The following is a 17,982-nucleotide window of genomic DNA, read 5'->3' on the forward strand; positions in this document are numbered from 1 at the left end:
GTTGGAAAGATGTTGAGTGGTTATTGGGTGGATGATTTTGTTGTTGTATTTTAAAGAGCGTGTGATGAAGACGATCGTGAATCAGTGATTGGAAATATATTTTTTTTGATGTTTGACTTGTGTGGGAGGTGTATCAACGAATTAGAAGAGTTGAAATTTTCAACACGGAGACTTTGGAAAAAAGTTTACTTGAAAATGGACAATGAAAGTCGTTCCTTTTCTGTTGCAATTTCCTTCACCAATTTATACTCCTCAGAGACGATAAATCTCGCATACGTGTCCAACAAGTTATAAATGATATCACTGGTGACATTTTCCAAAGCACTGGACAAGTCTTCTTTCATGGCCAATAATGTCTTCTTTTCAATTCGCATCGAATCTGATGCAAGTGTGAAAGAAGTTTCCAACAATTGTAAAATTCCCATAAATTTACGTCTGGCTCCTCCACTAATGTTCACACCCATTTCTGCATGATCTTGAATATGAAGATGATACCATTGTGTTAATTCTGAAATGAGTTGATTCCATCGTTCTAAATCATTGGATGAGAGGAGAATGGTTTCATTCGTCGTACTAGTGGTGTGGTCAGTGTTGACTGGATGTGTTGTTTCAGTCATGATGGTATTGGGAGGTCCATGGGTTGTTGTGTTCGTCATGATGGATGGAGGAATTTCCTGACTCGAGGATGTATTCGTTATAGTACCAGGTGATGATGGAGTGACACTTGTATCTGAGGGTGATGAAGGATGACACCACAAATCTCCCAAATTCTTTTTTGCATTCTCAATTTTCATCCAAATAATGTAATTTTCCAAAGACATTTCCAATTTGCAATATTGTCGAAAGATTTTGAGTAAAAATCGATTTTTCAAGAGTTTGTAAATTTCATACTTTTCTGAGAGAGTGTCAATTTCCTCACTGGTCAAGACATGCTGTTTCTGATGGGATTCATTATTGGGTTGTGGTTTCAATAATTGTTGGAATCTTGAGTGACCATTGCGCAATTGAATCACTACAGACGAAATCCATGCAAAACCTCCAAAGGCAGCAATAAAGAAAATGGTCATGAGAATTTCAAAAAGTAATCCAATGGCATCTAAAAGAGTTAACTTGGAATCATTGGATGGTGAATCAAGATTGGATGAAAATTTCAAATCAATGGTAGAGAATCCGATACCATAGGAAACAATGAAACATGACATTCCCAAGAAGAAAAAGATGACCTCTGCACGGAACATGAGTTTGTCATTCACTGTCATTAATTGAATCAATTTCTTAACTGTTGGTGGCTGACGTGTCAATAAATTCACCAATGGATTTTTAGAGGTTTTGGTATCACATGTTTTGTCCAAGGTAGTCGACGAGGTAGATATAGAAGAGTCTACCAAGTGTTGTTGTTGTTGTTGTTCCTTTTCAACCAAAATCATTTCTTCAGAAATATCGACTAATTCATCTCGAATTTGTTTGTTTGTAAAATCCAAATAAACATCAGCCACATAAATTGCTACAATGAAAAAGGTCATGAATAGCATGATCAAAAATAGTGAAATAGAAGCAGCTTGTGTGAATTGAATATTACTCAACACTTGAACACCTCTCAAAATGACAAAAATGGAAAAATACAAAGCAATACAAAATCCAAATACCAAGCTCGAGATGATCAATACAGACTGTCGTTTCAGAATACACAAGTACTTGATTAAGGCATCCTTCTTGTTATACTCGAGTGCTTTCATCATCCATTCATAAAAATAGCGATGCATTAAATATCGTAACGACATGATCATGTAACACCATACAGCACTTGCGTACAAGGAGGTGGAAATTACACTACTGATATTACTCATCCATTGGATATCCACAGTGGAGGAGGAGGAAGAGGACGAGAAGAATTCAGTTCCAAATTTCAATAACAAGGATTTGGATATCACTCCACTCATCAAACTCTCAATCCATAAGGCACTCAAAGCCAAATACGGTGTAAGATATCGACTCTTCACAAGTGAACTCTTTCGCCAAACCATGAGTACAATGACAAGTAAGGAAATCATAATGAGGAATAACGAGTCAATAATCAATGTGGTCAAGGCAATGCCACTCCACCAATCATTCAATCCATGTTCTTGAGTATGAATAGAAAACTCGACAAAGGCAGAAAATCGAGTGGTGTGATCACACGAACAAATCACATAGGGAGAATCTTGCGTGTGAAACGTCTCACATCCATTGGAAAGCCATTGAGTAAGTGTTTCATTCCAATAGTAACACTTGTAACGTTTGGTCATGAAACTGGTCGTTGTTGTGCTGCTCGTATTCATCACGAGGGTTTCATTATTAAAGAATTCATTCAGTTTGGTTTGATTCAACCATAAATATTCTTGGACATGAAAGGATATATTGAAATTTTGAGAGAGTCCATTCACAGATTGATAATATCCATTGAGAAGAGGTCTGAATTGTACAATGGGAGAGGCTGCAGAGATGAGTGTTGGAACTAGGAGGGGTGGTGATGATGATGTAGTCTTTGTTTGATCTTTTGTTCGTTCTGAAACGATTACTTTCCATTGTGTTGGAAAGAGATCCTCATCGTTTTCATACTTGATCAAACCATATGAAATATTTCCCATGAGGTTCATCTTGATGGAATCATAGAATACTAATGGATTGGAAGGTAAACTTAGGGAAGTATTGGAATCAATGGAAATTACAGATTGAACCGAATGAGGTGATAGTATCATTAAAAAGTTTTCAGTTTCCAATCGTCGTTGTTGAAACACCATTTCCGAATTTGAATTCTGATGAAGAGCAATCAGAGAGAGCGTATTTTGAATGGCCTTATGAGCATTCTGTTTGATCATGAAACGATTCTCTGCTTGTTGTATTGGTTGATTCTTCACAAGCTTGACAATATTGGAAGCGACTGAAACAAGATCTCGAGCAAGTTGAGGCATGGTTTGAGAGGACACGATGGAAGTATCATTGGTGAATAAGGTATTGGAATAACGTGAGATAATTTCTGAAATTCTGTATCGAGAATCTTTGGAAACATAATTGGAATCATTGGTCACTATTCTCAAACTTTCAACCATTTGTAAACCTTCATTGGCTGGCAGTGTTGTTGTAAAGTTTTGAAAAGTCTCTGCAATGGCATCAATGACTTGTTCCTTCTTTGAGTTTGGAATGGAATTCAAATCTTTGGTGACCTTATGAATCTCAGAAATGGACATGTTTCCTATTTTTCCTTTTGGATCTTGAGCAACATCTTCCATGGAAATGACACTTGCCAATGCCTCTTCAATGACAAGACCATTCACTACAAAGTACAAGGAATCAATGACTTCAAATGAAAAAGAATAAACGCCTAATGGTAGTTGGTTTGGTAATTGATAAACGGTACGATTTTGTATCAATGAAGATTGAAAGACCAAACTCTCTTTGACACCTGTCATATTAAATCGATACAATAATCTCGATTCATTACCTGCATAGAAAGCAATGAAAGTTGGATCCTTGATCGTGGCCGTTACAATCTCTCCTGTCGAATTGTCCTGCGATGAGAGAATGGCTTTTGACGAAATGGTCAACCGAATTTGTGAAGATCTCAATGAGGGAATGCAAGCTGTTCCATTCGCAACCAAAATGTCGTTGACACCACAGCTTTTCTTATTGGGGTCAAGAACATCCCATAGTGCTCGAGTGTCTGATGGTGGTTGAAGCGAAAGAGCCTGGACAACGGTTGTTGTGTGGCCACGATCGTCATGATGCGGTAGCCACGAAGGGACGTCACTTGTCAGGACACTTTGTGGACGACCGAGTGTGCACGTTGGATTGAACTTGAGCATTAACTGAAATAGAAGCGTTGTGGCCACAAAGACACAAATCAACACGTTGAAGATGATGAATAATATTATTCTTCGCTCTCTGTTTTTCATCATGCTAGTTTGCGCTCTAGTTTTTCTCATCATTGGGAAGCAATCTTTTTGTGATGATAGTGTATTCTTGGTCATGTAAGAGGATGTAGCTTGCAAGGTGTGAATATGTGATGATGATGACGATGACGATGACTTGAATAATGATGATCTTTGTTGTGGTAATTCTATGGACATCAATGATGGGAATGGTGTTATTGAACTATTTTCAAAATTTGATAAATTTGATGATGATCGTTGGGTGTTGTTATTCATCCTCTCGCGAGGTAACGGCGATGGAAAGTTGTGAGATTTTGTTATTGAATGGTTCAACGAATAGGATTGACCATCGGCAGCACCATGTTGGTTGTTCGTCGTCGACGTTGGTAAGTTTAATTCCTGCTTGAAATTCTCCTTGCTGAAATGTTGTAATGATTTCATATCCGCGTTCAATATATGTTGATTTTAGTTGTTGTTTTATGATTTATGGATTGTTGTGTGTTACAATGGGATCGTTGTTGATGACGATATGTGTTTTTTATTCTGAGAGGTGATAATAAAATTCAAAACAGCAAAACGCAAACGAGGTTTGCATTCAGCGAAGTGTTCGTATGTGGCGAGACTTTTTGGTACTGTTGGTTTTCAAGATTAGAGGCTCACTATCTATCACATCATTTCGACATGGAATGTTTTTGGCATGTATTTTCTGAAGGTAGGTATCAAAATCGGTTGAAGTTGACAAGACTGTGAATTCACATTGGCAGAATATTTCCTCAAAGAGCGAGAAGAACTTGACTCTCTAACAACCCAACCTTAAATTATTTCATGAATGCTGTCCTTGCATTTAAGCACGATCTTGCAGAAAAAAAAATGTTACAAAGTCTTTTGGATGGATCGTTTCTCTCTCAGCATCCGTATGTGTGTGCTGCGTCTGCTATTTTAGTGGCTTCGTATGCTGCTCTTCGTTATTTTGTGATCAATGGAGCAAGTACGAATGGAGAGGAACAAAATTTGAATGGAAAAGTCTTTATGGTGACAGGTGCAACGAGTGGTATTGGAAGGTGAGTGAATGAATGTAGAGCAGTGTTGAAAGATGACTCGGGAGAATATTTTAAAATGAATGATGATCATCATGATGATGATGATTGGTTAAATGACACGTTGATTGACTTCAATGACTTGATCGGATTCGTTTTCTGATGGTAATATATATTGTTGAACAACCACATGATCACTTTAATTGTTGTGTAATTTGCCATCTTTCACCCTATCAATCCAACGTGTACTACCACATTGCACATGAAATGACTGACCACACAACCTATCATTTGACACGAAAACAGTTACACGGCTCAAGTCTTGTACAGACAAGGTGCAAAAGTCTATCTCGCATGTCGATCTGAAGATAAAACTCTCGAGATGATTCGTACCATTCGTGATCAAGTGCAAGGTTCATCTCATGTGAGTGGTGGCTCACTTCACTTTTTACGACTCGATTTGAATGATTTGGAAAGTGTTCGAGAATGTGCCAAAGAATTTCTCAAAACAGGTGACACTCTCGATGGTTTAATTAATAACGCTGGTTGTGTCACCAATAGTATTCGATACACAAAACAAGGTTTTGAGGAAATGATGCAAGCGAATGTATTGGGTCATCACTTGTTGATTGAATTATTGTGGCAAAATATGGACAAGAACCCACATGGTGCACGAATTGTTATTGTGGCATCGATGGCTCACATGTTTGTGAATGATAATGATTTTTGGAATGCGCAAACCAAGACTTATTCCTTGTTGAATCATGTCAAGAAACCAGTAACCAAATTTTCGAGTATGGCTTATATTGACACGAATAAGCAATATGGTCTCACAAAATTGTGTAATATTTATCAGGTATATAACATTCATGAGCTGAGAATTAAGAATAATCCTAATTGTAAGATTACTATTAATTGTTGCCATCCTGGAGCTATTCGTTCAGGTAAGTGTGTGAGCGTGAAAAGAGATGTTATATTATCATCGACACTTTGTTTTGAACGTCATTGATCACACAACAAAAACCCAAATCGTGTGATCAAATGTTAAATGACATTTCATTATTTTGTGTACACAATATCTTAACAGGATTGGTTCGAGAGGCTCCATTCTACATGACCATCATTCTTGGGCTCATGCAATTACTCTTCTTCAAGAATGTGAAACAAGGATCACAAAATACTCTTCACTTGGCTTGCTCTCCTGATGTGCAAGGAAAGAGTGGTGCCTATTATGACGATTGTCGTGTCGCTCAACCAAGACCAGTCGCTGAAAACAAGATTTTAAGAGAGGAATTTGCTCGATTGTGTGACGAGGTTTGTCAGCCTTATTTGTAATTGTGTGACAATTAACAACCACAAGACATCAGGCATCCTGTGTGAGAAGAAAGGCCATTCATATCAAGGCTCTACATCTTCTTTCGTGATGATGCCAATCCCATGTAATTTAGATGTGTTGATCAATGTTAAAAAAAACTACTACTCAAGACACACACTCGCATTGTTCTTCAATAAGGCACTTATGAACAAAAAAAATGTCCTCACAGCACCCGCACCGTTCCAAAGTTGTGGTTCGATTCAAGCCTTCATTGTCCTCGACAAGGGAACGATCCTCCTCAACGACAAGCAACAACCACAATTCGACAAGCCAAAGCCATCAACACCAAGAATTATTTGTAGTTGAAGGAAATAATAGTATTAAGGTAGTTCAGCAGCAATCATCCCAAGAGTCCGTAAAGACCTTTTGGCCTGCAGATGAGCCTCTTCCAAGCAAGATGGAATTTGACCGAGTTTTTAAGGGTGATGCCTCACAGGAAGCGCTGTATCAAGCAGCCATTGGCTCCTCACTCATCAAGGATCTCCTCTCGGGAATGAACCACAACATGATGGTTTATGGTACCAAAGATTCAGGAAAAACATTTTGTTTGATTGGAGGTTCTTTGGAAAAAAAAGAACACGAATACGGAATCGTTCCAAGAATCGGAATGGACCTGTTTGAGAGTATTGAGGAAGAAAGTAGTAACGACCAACCAAATGCCAACAGAAAGGAATACAAGGTTTCTTTTGCCATGATGGAGGTATATGAAGAAAAAATATATGATCTATTAGAGCCCAATCATGCAGAGAGACACTTGTTAAATTCTCCTTACAAGGGACTGTTCGTTCATCATCTTTCTGAAATTTGTGTTGGATCCTACGATGAATTTATGGAGCTGTTACGATTTGGAACAAAAGTTCAACAGGTGTGTAGGGCGAAAATGAACTTGGATGCGACGAAATGCCACACTGTGATATCCATCAAAGTTGTGGCCACAGACATTGACACTGAAGAATCGTGGCACTCTTTATTGAACTGTGTGGAAATTGCTACTGGAAGTGACCGTGACTCACTCGCTCACTCCTCGTCATTTTCGTCTCTCATTCAAACTCTATGTGCTAAACAGCAGCATGAACCTCAAAATAACCTCAATGCATGTTCCAACAATACACTCACACAAATACTTCACGAATCTTTTGGGGGAAATGCAAAGACCACTCTTATTTGTACTTGCTCTTCCTCTCCACAGAGCTATGAAGAATCATTTTCATCTCTATTATTTGGATTTTTAATCAAGACGCGAGTTTCAGGTTCAGTTCATGCCAATACTTTAAAAAGTGCATGGCAATTACAGGCCATGATAACCAAATTAGAAAAACAATTCAGTGACATGAATAGCAGCCAGTCACAATTCCCACCTAAAAAAATAGTGGAATTGGAAATGCTTGTTGAAGAATTGAAAGATAAGCATCATGCTGAGATACACAATATGAAAAACGAGAATACACGACTAGAAAAAGAGCTGACCACCCTCAAAAGCAACATGAAAAAACAAAAGGAAGAGAGATCCAAGTTGCAAGAAGAGCTCGATCGCACGAAGGAATTGATGGAATCATCCAGCAAGAAGCAAGAAGATTTGCAAAGCAACCACCAATACAAGACCAAAGAACTTGAGCTGGAAATTAAATCGTTGCGAGAGCAGCTAACAGAAGAAGAGAAAAAACGCAACGAGCTATTGAAAGAGCTCGAGAACGTGAAAGAAGAGTCCAAGCTCAATACTGCACACCTGCAAGAGCTTGCCCAAAATATTTCAGAGTCCGAAGCAAGAGCAAAAATCATGTTTGGCCTCGACAAATTAACTGAAAGCAACAAGATGTATCGCTCAATGATTGGTAAACTCAACGAAAGAATCTATGACTTGGAGGAAAAATTGGAAGAATCTGAGAGAAAATTCGCAAATTTGGAGGCTGAAACTAGTTCACAAGAAGAGTTCAACTCACGAGAAATCTCTAGACTCGAAAAGGAAAACAAACAACTCTCTAAAAAAGTGAGAAAATATGAAAAAGAGCTCGAAGACATGGACGAAGAATGTGTAGATTTGGAAATGGAGCTCAATAAATGTATTGGAGAGGTGGAAACACTTGAAGATACCACCGAAGATCTCAAAGAAAAGATTGTAAAACTTGAGAAGGAAATTTCTTCAAAAGATGAAGAAATTATCATTCTGAAAACCCAGTTGAAGAAAGCAGAAAATGAAACAATGCTGGATGAAGATTTAGAAGATTTCATTTTGGATGAGTACTCTGATAAGGTGAAAAAACTTAGAGACCAAGCTGCAGCAGTAGAAGCTAAAAAAGATCGTCTTATTGAAAAATATAAAACCGAAGCATTGGAAGAGCGAAAGAATATAAAAACCTTGGAGAAGGACTACAATAGAAAACTGGATCGTCTAGAAGACGAGCTCGAAGAAGAGAAGGAGAAATTTGAAAATATGGAGGCTGACTTCCTTGACCTCGAAGAAAAATCAGACAAGCATAAGGTAAGTCATTTATGTTACCTTTTTCAACGGTGTTCACCTATATCAATGTGTTTTCGTTCGCTCATTTATATACCTAATGAACATTGTCACTGTGCTATTATTGTTTACTAACAATTTAGGACAAAATCAAATTACTTGAGAAAGAGTTAAAAGCCTTGGAAAAGCTATTGGAAGACAAGGATGATTTCCTTGAAAATATAAAAGCAGACTATGAAGAGAGTACCAAGTCAAAGGACAAAGATTTGGAACAATTGACAATTCACAAAGAGGCACTCAAGCAACAATTATCGGAACTTCAATCTTCTTCGAATAAGCAAGGATCTTCGGACACAGATTCATCATGGAAGCAAAAAGCTGGAAAGAATTGGGCCAACGACTTTTTCGAAATGAAAAACAAATTGGAGAAGGTTCAAACTCTCAAAGACAAGTTTGAAAAGGAGAGTTTGCAGTCACGTCAGCAAATACAAAGTGAAAGATCCAAACTTCAAGCAGCAAACAAAAAGATTGAGCTGCAAAATTCTAGAATCTTAGAACTTCAAAAAGAGCTCGATATGACTCGATCTCAAAAAGGTTTAAAGCATCAAGTACGAGAAAAACAAAAACAAAAGAAGCAAGAAATGCAAGAAGAGCTCGAAAAGCTGCAAAAAGCCCTAGTTGCAAACGAACACGTTTCTGTCATGCAACCCAAGATTTCAAGGAGAAAGGCCGTTTTCAAACCAGCCTTCAAACATGTTCTGCAAGAGGGTGACTCGAGTAATGAACTCGCTCAGGTGTTTCAGTCTCGAGCACATAAGGAGTAAGACATTATGTAACATAATCAACTTTTCAAGCGCTCATGAAATGAATTGCATTGTGTAGTTTAATCATAATGAGATTTTGTGTATTTCAAGTACTTTGTATTGCTCACAGGTTCATTCACAACACCCTACAGAACTCTATCAATCTCTGCTCGTTCCTTTTCAAATTTATTTTTTATATTTTCCAACTTTAATGTTTTGATTTCTTGCCTCAACATTTCATTATCTTTTTTCAGTGTTTGCATTTCATTTTTGCATTTAAGGTATTGCTTGCCTTGAGACTCTATCTCTCGTTGTAAATTCTTGATAATTTCTAACAATTTGCTGTTATTTTCTTCTACAACTTGGGATGAATCAATCATTTCCGAGGACGATGCTGATTTAATCCCAACAATATCTGATGAGTGATTTGAGGAAGACGACAGATGAAAGATCTGCATTCTTAATGAGAAGTTTTCATTTCGAAGTTGTTCATTTTCCTCCATGATGGATTTTACAGAGACCGAGTTCATTTTACATGGAATCAAGCTTGGTTCGATTTTTTTTAAAATACCAAATTTGGCGCCACACGATTACAAATATAAAAATGCAACAACGAACCATTCCGAATACGAAACCACAACAACATCAACACGCAACAATGCGAAAAACTTCAGCAACATCCCGAGAATTAGAAAAGAAATATAATACAGAATCATTGATCGAGAGTATGCTTTCGGAATCGAAACTCACTCATTTTCAAAAGAAGGAGGTACTTTCATCATTGAAAAATAAATCATCCTTACCGAGTTCTGGAATTGCCTTGTCAAAAAAACATGAAATGGATGATTCTTTGAGAGCATACCGATTGAAAAATCAACCAGCTTCTGTGGATTTGTTTCCAGACTCCAATAAGGGAAAATTTACAACAAAGAAAAAATTGTTTGACCAGTCCCTGTTTCAGCGAGAGGTATTTAGGCCCTCTGCAACAGGTAAGTAGGCGAGTCTGGAAGAATTATTACGAATTGATTTTAATCCGTGTGACACTTGATTTTTGGTAACGGCTTGATGTTTAGTGGATCGAGAAAGAGAAAAGAATTTACTGGCGACATACAATGAATTTGGAGGAAAACAATCAACGCCCTCTGTTATTATAAAAGGAAGAATTGATAAACAAGTAGTGACGCCTCCAAAGCAAACTCAACCTCAAAAAAGTAGAATGGAAGAGAGTAAGTGTTTTTTAAATTGATTTCAAACTTATATGAGTGACGTACATTGATTAACGGGATTTATGATCTACAGTTGAGGAAGAAATTAACGATCGATTGCTGTTCATAGAAGAAATGGAACAGAACGGAGCAATGAACAGGGAACAAAAACAAATAATACTTGCTCAAATCGATGAGTACGTGAGAGAGATGAATGCAATTTGTTCCAAATGATAAGGTTGAGCTTGTGAAACGATGGTTCTGTAAATATGAAAAAACCTGTTATTACGCAAGGCACTATGCTAATCAATGCTGAACGTGTTAATGATGGAGATTGGAATAATTATATAAATAAAAGAATGAATCATTAAATATTTATTCAAAGTCTTCCATGTCTTGCTCTTCAGTCTTTGGCTTTTGAGCTCTTCCAGCCTTCAGAATCTCATCAACATAAAGTAATTGAGTGGCAGTAAAAGTAGCAGCTTCCAGTGTTTGTTGCTTTACAATATAATTGTCGAAAATACCTGCTTGAATTGGGTCAATGGCGTCACCTGTGTAAATTTCTAGACCTGCAATTTGTCCCTTTTGATGTTTTTCTTGAAGCTTGATTAAAATGTCTTGTGTGTCAAATCCAGAGTTTTGAGCGAGAGCCTTTGGAATAATCAAAAGAGCCTCAGCAAAACATTTCACACCTAGCTTTGTTCTTCCTTCCACAGTTTCAGCATACTTCATTAAATGATCATGGAGAGCAATTTCAAAAGCACCTGCACCTGGAATCACAACACCATCTTCAATAGCATTCTTGACAGCTCTCAATCCGTCTCTCACTGCATCCTTGACTTGAGCAATGCTGTGCTTGTTTGGACCCTTCAACAAAATAGTACAACTGTGTGGATTCTTGCATCCTTCAACAAGAGTATACTTTTCCTCGCCAATCACTTGTTCATAAACATGGTCAGCATAACCCAAAGTCTCTGGTGTCAATTCTTCAACACTATTCACAGCCACACCTCCACAAGCCAATGTCAAACGTTCCATATTTCTTCTCTTAGCTCTTCTTAAAGCAATAATACCAGCCTTGGCAAACATTTCAAGTGAAATTGGATCAACACCCTTTTGATTAATAACCACAAAATTCTTAGATGGGTCATCTCCACACACTTGATGCTTCAAGTCAATAATCTTTTGAACACGTTCATCAACAACTTTTCTTTCTGCGTCAACAAGTTGTTTTCTCTTTTCAGCGCTGTTCAATTGGAAAGAAGAGTGAACTTCGGATTTTTCATATTCCAAACCAACATTGCATGTTAAAATGTAACAATTTTTAGCCTCACGTTTCATATCGGGATGACGAGCTCCATGGTCCAACACCAATCCATTCACATATCTAGTTTCCACGTCCATCTTGTGTTGCATGTGCATGAGTTCAACCATGAACAAGTCAATTGGTTGATTTTCAATTTGAATACACTTGATAGCATCAACAATAATGTCAGCCATTTGATTGGCAAGTTCTGGATAGAGCTTGGTTTGGAGAGCTGTTCTGGCAACGCTTACCAAAACTTCACGATCGACCTTAATTCGTTGTTTCATTTGTTCCATGTACGTGTCGAGGAATTTTCTACTTTCGGCCTTGGCCAAATAGAAGCCTTCAATAAGTAATGAAGGATGCAAACCTTCAAGCAAATATCTGTTTGCTTGTTGTAACATTTCACCAATGAGTAAAACTGTTGTTGTGGTTCCGTCTCCTGTAATATCATCTTGGGCTGTGGCCGTACGGGCAATGAGAGCTGCTGTAGGATGTTGAATTTGCTGCACAATTGTGTGAGTATGGCATGTCAATCATGATGAATATTAATGTCATGTCGAAACGGGAGACAATCATGGATTGAAGAATGTATTTGAAAATCATGGACAAGATTGATGAATGGATGACAGCAGCAGTACGAAAGTGGTGATTGTTAATTTTCACCACCAATGTACATTATGTTGACCAACAACAAATACACATGAAAACCCGTTATTGACGAAAAAAGTCTAAAAAGTAAACATACCATTTCGTTGAGGAGAATACTACCATCCTTTGTAATTCTGAGATCACCAGCACCACTCACCAACCTATCATGATGTTAAATTTTTGATATCGGAAAATGATTGTATCATCAATGTGGTATCAAACGAGCAATGACCCAACCAACACCATACAACCATCATGTTCACAAGATTAGAACCAATTTGAATTCGGATTGTTGTATACAATGAGACAATACAAAACATTAGGTACGTTATCCAATATAAGAATTTTAAGAGTCTACAACTACTACTCATCAACACATACATTTTGAGGGTACCTCTTGGTCCAATATTACTCTTCAAGAGATTTTGAATGGAACCCGCTGCAGCAATGTTTATCAGACGGGCCTCTGAAATGTTGGCAGAGTCTGCGTTTGGATTCAGTAATTGCAAGCCACTCATGATGATGACGAGGATATTGTTGTTGTTGTATTATTTTTTTTGATAAAAAAATTTTCGGAAATGGTTTCCGCTTCATACAACACCCCTGGCGATTTGAACGCATCCATCGATTGAAAGACCTCTTTCAAAGCTATTGATCATTACCTTGGAATTTCGATTCAATAATTGTTGGGTAATTAATGATTTATATAATAGATTTATTTGGAAAATGATGTGTCACAAAAGACAAATGGTGCTTCTCTAGAGTCACTCATGGTGTCAAAAACATGTGAGGGCTGGGAATGAACAATAATTTCAACAAAATCTTTTCTGCTGATCATATGTACCTATGATACTCGTATGAAATGTCACTAATTGTGAATATGGTTAAAGGTCAACCAGTTTAATCCTCCTTACAAGGATGTGGAGCCATAACCATTGCAAGTCGTAACAATAGCCGCAGAATTGAACGAAGATTTCGAAAATGCTTGTTGCAAATACACTGGGTTATTTCCCTTAAACAGTTTGAGAGCATCTTCTGGTTTCGATCGAGCTGGGCTTTTCATGGGTAAAAGTCTTTTTCGTTTCGATTTTCTGACATCTCTAGAAAGTGCAGAAAGAGCTTCCAGTCGTTGAACAAGACTATTCGAAGGATTGACAGCACAAGTTTCTCCTGATTTTTGAGAGCGAGCATGTTTGGTTGTGTTCATTTGAGACTCTGAGAAAGGATTCGTGATATTGTTCAAAGTAGCATTATTCAGTGTGATACCAATATTTGCATTATTGGACGAGATTATGGAATGTAGAACGTATGGATATGAGGTAAGATTTGAATTGTGGTTGGAAGTGTCATCGTCATCTTCATCTTGCTCAGTTTTTGCTGGAGATGGCTTGTTTCGCTTTTTTAAGGTTGTTGCTGCAGAGTTAAATCCGTCATGAGCTGCATCATTTTCTTCTTCATCGTCATGGCCTCGAGGAGAAGATTCCAATTCCTTACTTGTTCCTCGTTTCATGTAATGACGTTTCTGCAGAGAAGTTGCATTCGATGAGCTGCCGCCACTACTACTTGCAGAGGATACATAATCATACATGTTATCTTCCATTGCTGCATTGGTGGTGGTTCCACTCAATTCCAAGTGTGGCAACGATGGAGTTGTGGAAGAGGAAGTTGAGTGAACTGAACTCTCAGCACCACTCTTTGCTCGTTTCTTCAATGGTAATCGAATGGGTGACGACGAGCCAGATTGTTTTTCAAGTTTCACTTGACCATCTTCATTGGAAGAAGATGATGCATCATTGCTTTCATAGTCATCATCTTCTTCTTCTTCACTGACTGCACGCTGTTGTTTGAAAGTGCTCACAGCCGTTTCCTCTTCGTCGTATTCGTTTTCTTCGTCTTCTTCATCTTTGACTTCATCTTCGTCCATGACTTCGTCTTCTTCTTCTTCTTCCTCGAGACTATCTTCATCTTCTGCAGCTGCAATTGCTACTGCATTCACATTCTTCTTGGTTGCATTTCGTGTGGATTTCTTTCTCTTCTTGATGGCAGAGGCTGCGCTTGATGCTTTTCTTCTTCTCTTGGCACTGGAAGAGGAACCATTCGCTTTTTCACTTCCTCCTTCTTGTTGTTTTCGATGTTTGTACCACAATCGATAGCATCGATCACATAACTCTCCTTGAGCCAATTCTCTCTCAAAGAAGCTGCACAAGACATCGACATTCTTGGTATGCACCTTGTATCGGCAACTAAAGATGGTGGGAGGATGAGTTCGGGCACATACCACACACATACGTTCGCGTGATGAGGATGATTTGTTGGTCATTCTGAAATCGAGGCGAGGGTGTGTCTTTTTTGAAGAGGCTCTCAGGTTCACCGGAAAATGAAATATTGGATGAAATCAAGGCTTGATATGATGGTACAAGGTAATGAATGCTATTGCAATAATGTTGAGTAGTGTGTGGTTTTATCCTCTGTGATTTGCAATGCGTGTGTGCGTTTGTGTGCGTGTTTTAAAGGATGTATGCAAGGAATTGCAATGGATGATGGTGAACCACAAGTAATTGATATTGTAATCAGTATTTTGCAAAATGTTAGGGTAAATATTTCAACAGTAGCAGCAGTAGTAGTGGTAGTAGTATTGAGAGAGAACAAAACCGTAAAATATAATGCAATAAGATATCAACAGGTAGTATGAATAATGAACCAAGAAGAAGCAAAAGAGTGATGGATCGGGGATGGTTCCCAACGAGAGAAATGGTGAATATAATATTATCAGAGCAGCCAGAGGATATAGAGGAACACACAGATTGTGCAGTGTGTTGGTGGCCACCAGTTCGCGTTTTTTAATTCAGAGCAAAAGTGGCGAATGAATGCAGAATGATGATCAAATTTGGAGTCGACCATTATAACAAAGAAATGTTGATCGTGTCGTAGTGGTCGTCATGGTGGTGGTAGTGTGTGTTGATGGTAAATGTAGTAGTATTTGAATCGTTGGTGTGGTTGTAATAGTATTGATTCAATTATACGAGAGAAAGTGCATTATCCATAGAAAGTAGAGAATTGATAGGTGCCATCATATGATGTGCATTTGAAGAATGAAGTGGGTGACCATCATGTTACCATGAAGTTTGATCAAAAGAGAACACCACAGGCACATCATCATGATATCAATTCATTGAAATTTCATATGGAATTGCGTTCCGTGTGTGGGGCAAAAGTTCGGAAAGGCAATGAAATCATCATCACGAAACGTATCATATACAAAATGCATTCAATCCAATATATATATATATAAACACACATCAACCATAGAACAATGGAGCAAGCACGTGCATTCCGTGCAGTAGTATTTATCCATCCATCGCGTTTCAATCAGTGTGTGTGAGGATTGCAATCAACATTTATCAACAACACCAATGAAAACGAATCATGTCGATGAGAACATGAATGCATGACACAAATTCTCATTGACTCATAGACACGCTCTCATGAACAACAACCTACCTTTCTGTTTTGTCTCAATCTGCACTGTTGATGTATCGCTCTGAAAACACACAACAAATATATGAGAGGAAAATGCAACACTGCTTTTTTTTGTTGTTGAGTGTTGGATGGGGTGATGATGCATTACCCGAGTGACGACTCTCGAAAATGCAATAATTCCGGATCGATTGAAGCGAGACTCGGGTGGTGGTTGATGTTGAGTGAACGATCTATGAGGCTGGTGTGGTGTCCCAACAGTCGAGAGAGAGCACAACAGAGCGCAGAGTATCGGGTGCTCAGACCAAATTTTGGAATGTTGGAATTTCAACGATCGTGTTCTGGGTTGGGATCTCCTTTTAGGATGAATCATTGAAAGGGATGAAGAATGGTTGTGTTGCCAAATCATGGAATGAAAATTTCAAGAGCAGGGTTTTGAGTTGGTGATTGTCATGACATATGCGTTTGCATCATTGATGATCATTGTCATTCATGAAACAAAGCCAACGAAACTGACTTTACTCGTATCATTTTCCTAAAAAGTAGAGGTTTGCATTTATGTACTAGACCTCCTAAATAGCACCAAAAAAAATTACAAAGTGTGTGATCGTTCACACACAAAATGCACCTCGACTGGCCTATCACTAATAAATTACAATGATTTTCAATTTATAAAAAAATCAAATGAATCATGCAATAATTCAATGGATTGATGAACTCATTCACACACATTCCATCCAAATATATAAAATTAAAAATTTACAAATCATCATTGGATAATCTCGAATACTGTCCTGGTTCACCCATCTTGTAACGTGTTGTGGATTTCACCACAGAAATCATTCTCGAAATTCCACAACAACAAATTGGTAATAAACAACACAACAAAATAAAACCACTCACACCAATCCAAGTTCCAACGAGAATTTTCTGTTTGGTATATTCATCGAGTTCTGAAGAATTGTTATTTGGATTTGGATTTGGTTGTTTTAAAATCGACTCTAAATGCAAGGAATAAACAACAATTAAGGAAATGACAGCACCGATGGAAAGTAAAATCCAAATGAACCAATGAATGGAACATCCGATGAGATATTTACGAGAAATGCTTGCATTATTGGATCCAAAACAATCCACAATGGATGCAATACCAATGACACCTGTCAAAATAAAAATTGAAAGTGCAGTGTAGGTGAGAATGGAAAAGACTAGATCATTTCCTTCGAGATGGACATTGTTTTTCACTGTAAGGACAATTTGTGCAATCAGATAGGCAAGTGACGGAAAGAGGAGAATGAGAGAGCCAAGCACTACTCCAATGATGGATTTGTCGCAACTTGCTTTGGACATGGTGAAAATTTACAAATAGTGGAAGATGATGATTTTTTTTGTGTTAATTTTAAATGATTGGTAATTTGAGAGATATGGATTCAATGCAATTACAATAGTGTCACCAATTTTCTTGATTCGAGGATGATGATAGATGTAGTACTGCAGAAGAATTGTGTTTGGTATCAAACCCGAAGAATTTGAAAGAAGCGTGTGACGTGTGGCAGGTGCTGGTTGGTATTTTTTTGCTGTGTGAAAGCGTGGAGTTGTCATTTAATTATAATCAAAAAGCTTAGTGATTTTAATCGTCTTTACGAAGGAACAACCAACGAACGTAACAATGAATAAAATAGTGTAATTGGTCAAATATTTTCTTTAATATACCTGGTCTCACGCACCACATTGTAATCTTTTTAGCAAGCAAAAAAAATGTATT

The 17,982-nt window shown here is 37.8% G+C and overlaps 7 protein-coding genes across 7 annotated transcripts; 3 read left to right on the forward strand and 4 right to left on the reverse strand.

The window, feature by feature from the left end:
- Window positions 1-185: 185 nt before the first annotated feature.
- C9374_009399 (uncharacterized protein) lies at window positions 186-4,106 on the reverse strand (the record flags this gene model as incomplete). The annotated part of the gene is made up of 1 exon (XM_044699581.1): window positions 186-4,106. The coding sequence occupies one exon, from the start codon at window positions 4,104-4,106 to the stop codon at window positions 186-188; it is 3,921 nt and encodes a 1,306-aa protein (XP_044544750.1).
- A 672-nt stretch (window positions 4,107-4,778) lies between these two features.
- On the forward strand, window positions 4,779-6,280 carry C9374_009400 (uncharacterized protein; the record flags this gene model as incomplete). Its single annotated transcript, XM_044699584.1, has 3 exons — window positions 4,779-4,969; window positions 5,252-5,889; window positions 6,033-6,280. The coding sequence occupies 3 exons, from the start codon at window positions 4,779-4,781 to the stop codon at window positions 6,278-6,280; spliced, it is 1,077 nt and encodes a 358-aa protein (XP_044544751.1).
- Window positions 6,281-6,477: 197 nt separating this feature from the next.
- C9374_009401 (uncharacterized protein) lies at window positions 6,478-9,599 on the forward strand (the record flags this gene model as incomplete). Its single annotated transcript, XM_044699585.1, has 2 exons — window positions 6,478-8,799; window positions 8,919-9,599. The coding sequence occupies 2 exons, from the start codon at window positions 6,478-6,480 to the stop codon at window positions 9,597-9,599; spliced, it is 3,003 nt and encodes a 1,000-aa protein (XP_044544752.1).
- A 583-nt stretch (window positions 9,600-10,182) lies between these two features.
- On the forward strand, window positions 10,183-11,017 carry C9374_009402 (uncharacterized protein; the record flags this gene model as incomplete). The annotated part of the gene is made up of 3 exons (XM_044699586.1): window positions 10,183-10,567; window positions 10,652-10,804; window positions 10,878-11,017. 3 exons carry the CDS (start codon window positions 10,183-10,185, stop codon window positions 11,015-11,017), a joined length of 678 nt encoding a protein of 225 aa, XP_044544753.1.
- Window positions 11,018-11,158: 141 nt separating this feature from the next.
- C9374_009403 (uncharacterized protein) lies at window positions 11,159-13,258 on the reverse strand (the record flags this gene model as incomplete). The annotated part of the gene is made up of 3 exons (XM_044699587.1): window positions 11,159-12,595; window positions 12,838-12,901; window positions 13,122-13,258. 3 exons carry the CDS (start codon window positions 13,256-13,258, stop codon window positions 11,159-11,161), a joined length of 1,638 nt encoding a protein of 545 aa, XP_044544754.1.
- A 392-nt stretch (window positions 13,259-13,650) lies between these two features.
- On the reverse strand, window positions 13,651-15,060 carry C9374_009404 (uncharacterized protein; the record flags this gene model as incomplete). The annotated part of the gene is made up of 1 exon (XM_044699588.1): window positions 13,651-15,060. The coding sequence occupies one exon, from the start codon at window positions 15,058-15,060 to the stop codon at window positions 13,651-13,653; it is 1,410 nt and encodes a 469-aa protein (XP_044544755.1).
- Window positions 15,061-16,976: 1,916 nt separating this feature from the next.
- C9374_009405 (uncharacterized protein) lies at window positions 16,977-17,567 on the reverse strand (the record flags this gene model as incomplete). Its single annotated transcript, XM_044699589.1, has 1 exon — window positions 16,977-17,567. One exon carries the CDS (start codon window positions 17,565-17,567, stop codon window positions 16,977-16,979), a length of 591 nt encoding a protein of 196 aa, XP_044544756.1.
- Between the last annotated feature and the right edge of the window lie 415 nt (window positions 17,568-17,982).

The sequence above is a fragment of the Naegleria lovaniensis genome, assembly GCF_003324165.1.
Source record: "Naegleria lovaniensis strain ATCC 30569 chromosome Unknown tig038, whole genome shotgun sequence".
Lineage (NCBI taxonomy): Eukaryota > Heterolobosea > Eutetramitea > Acrasida > Naegleriidae > Naegleria > Naegleria lovaniensis.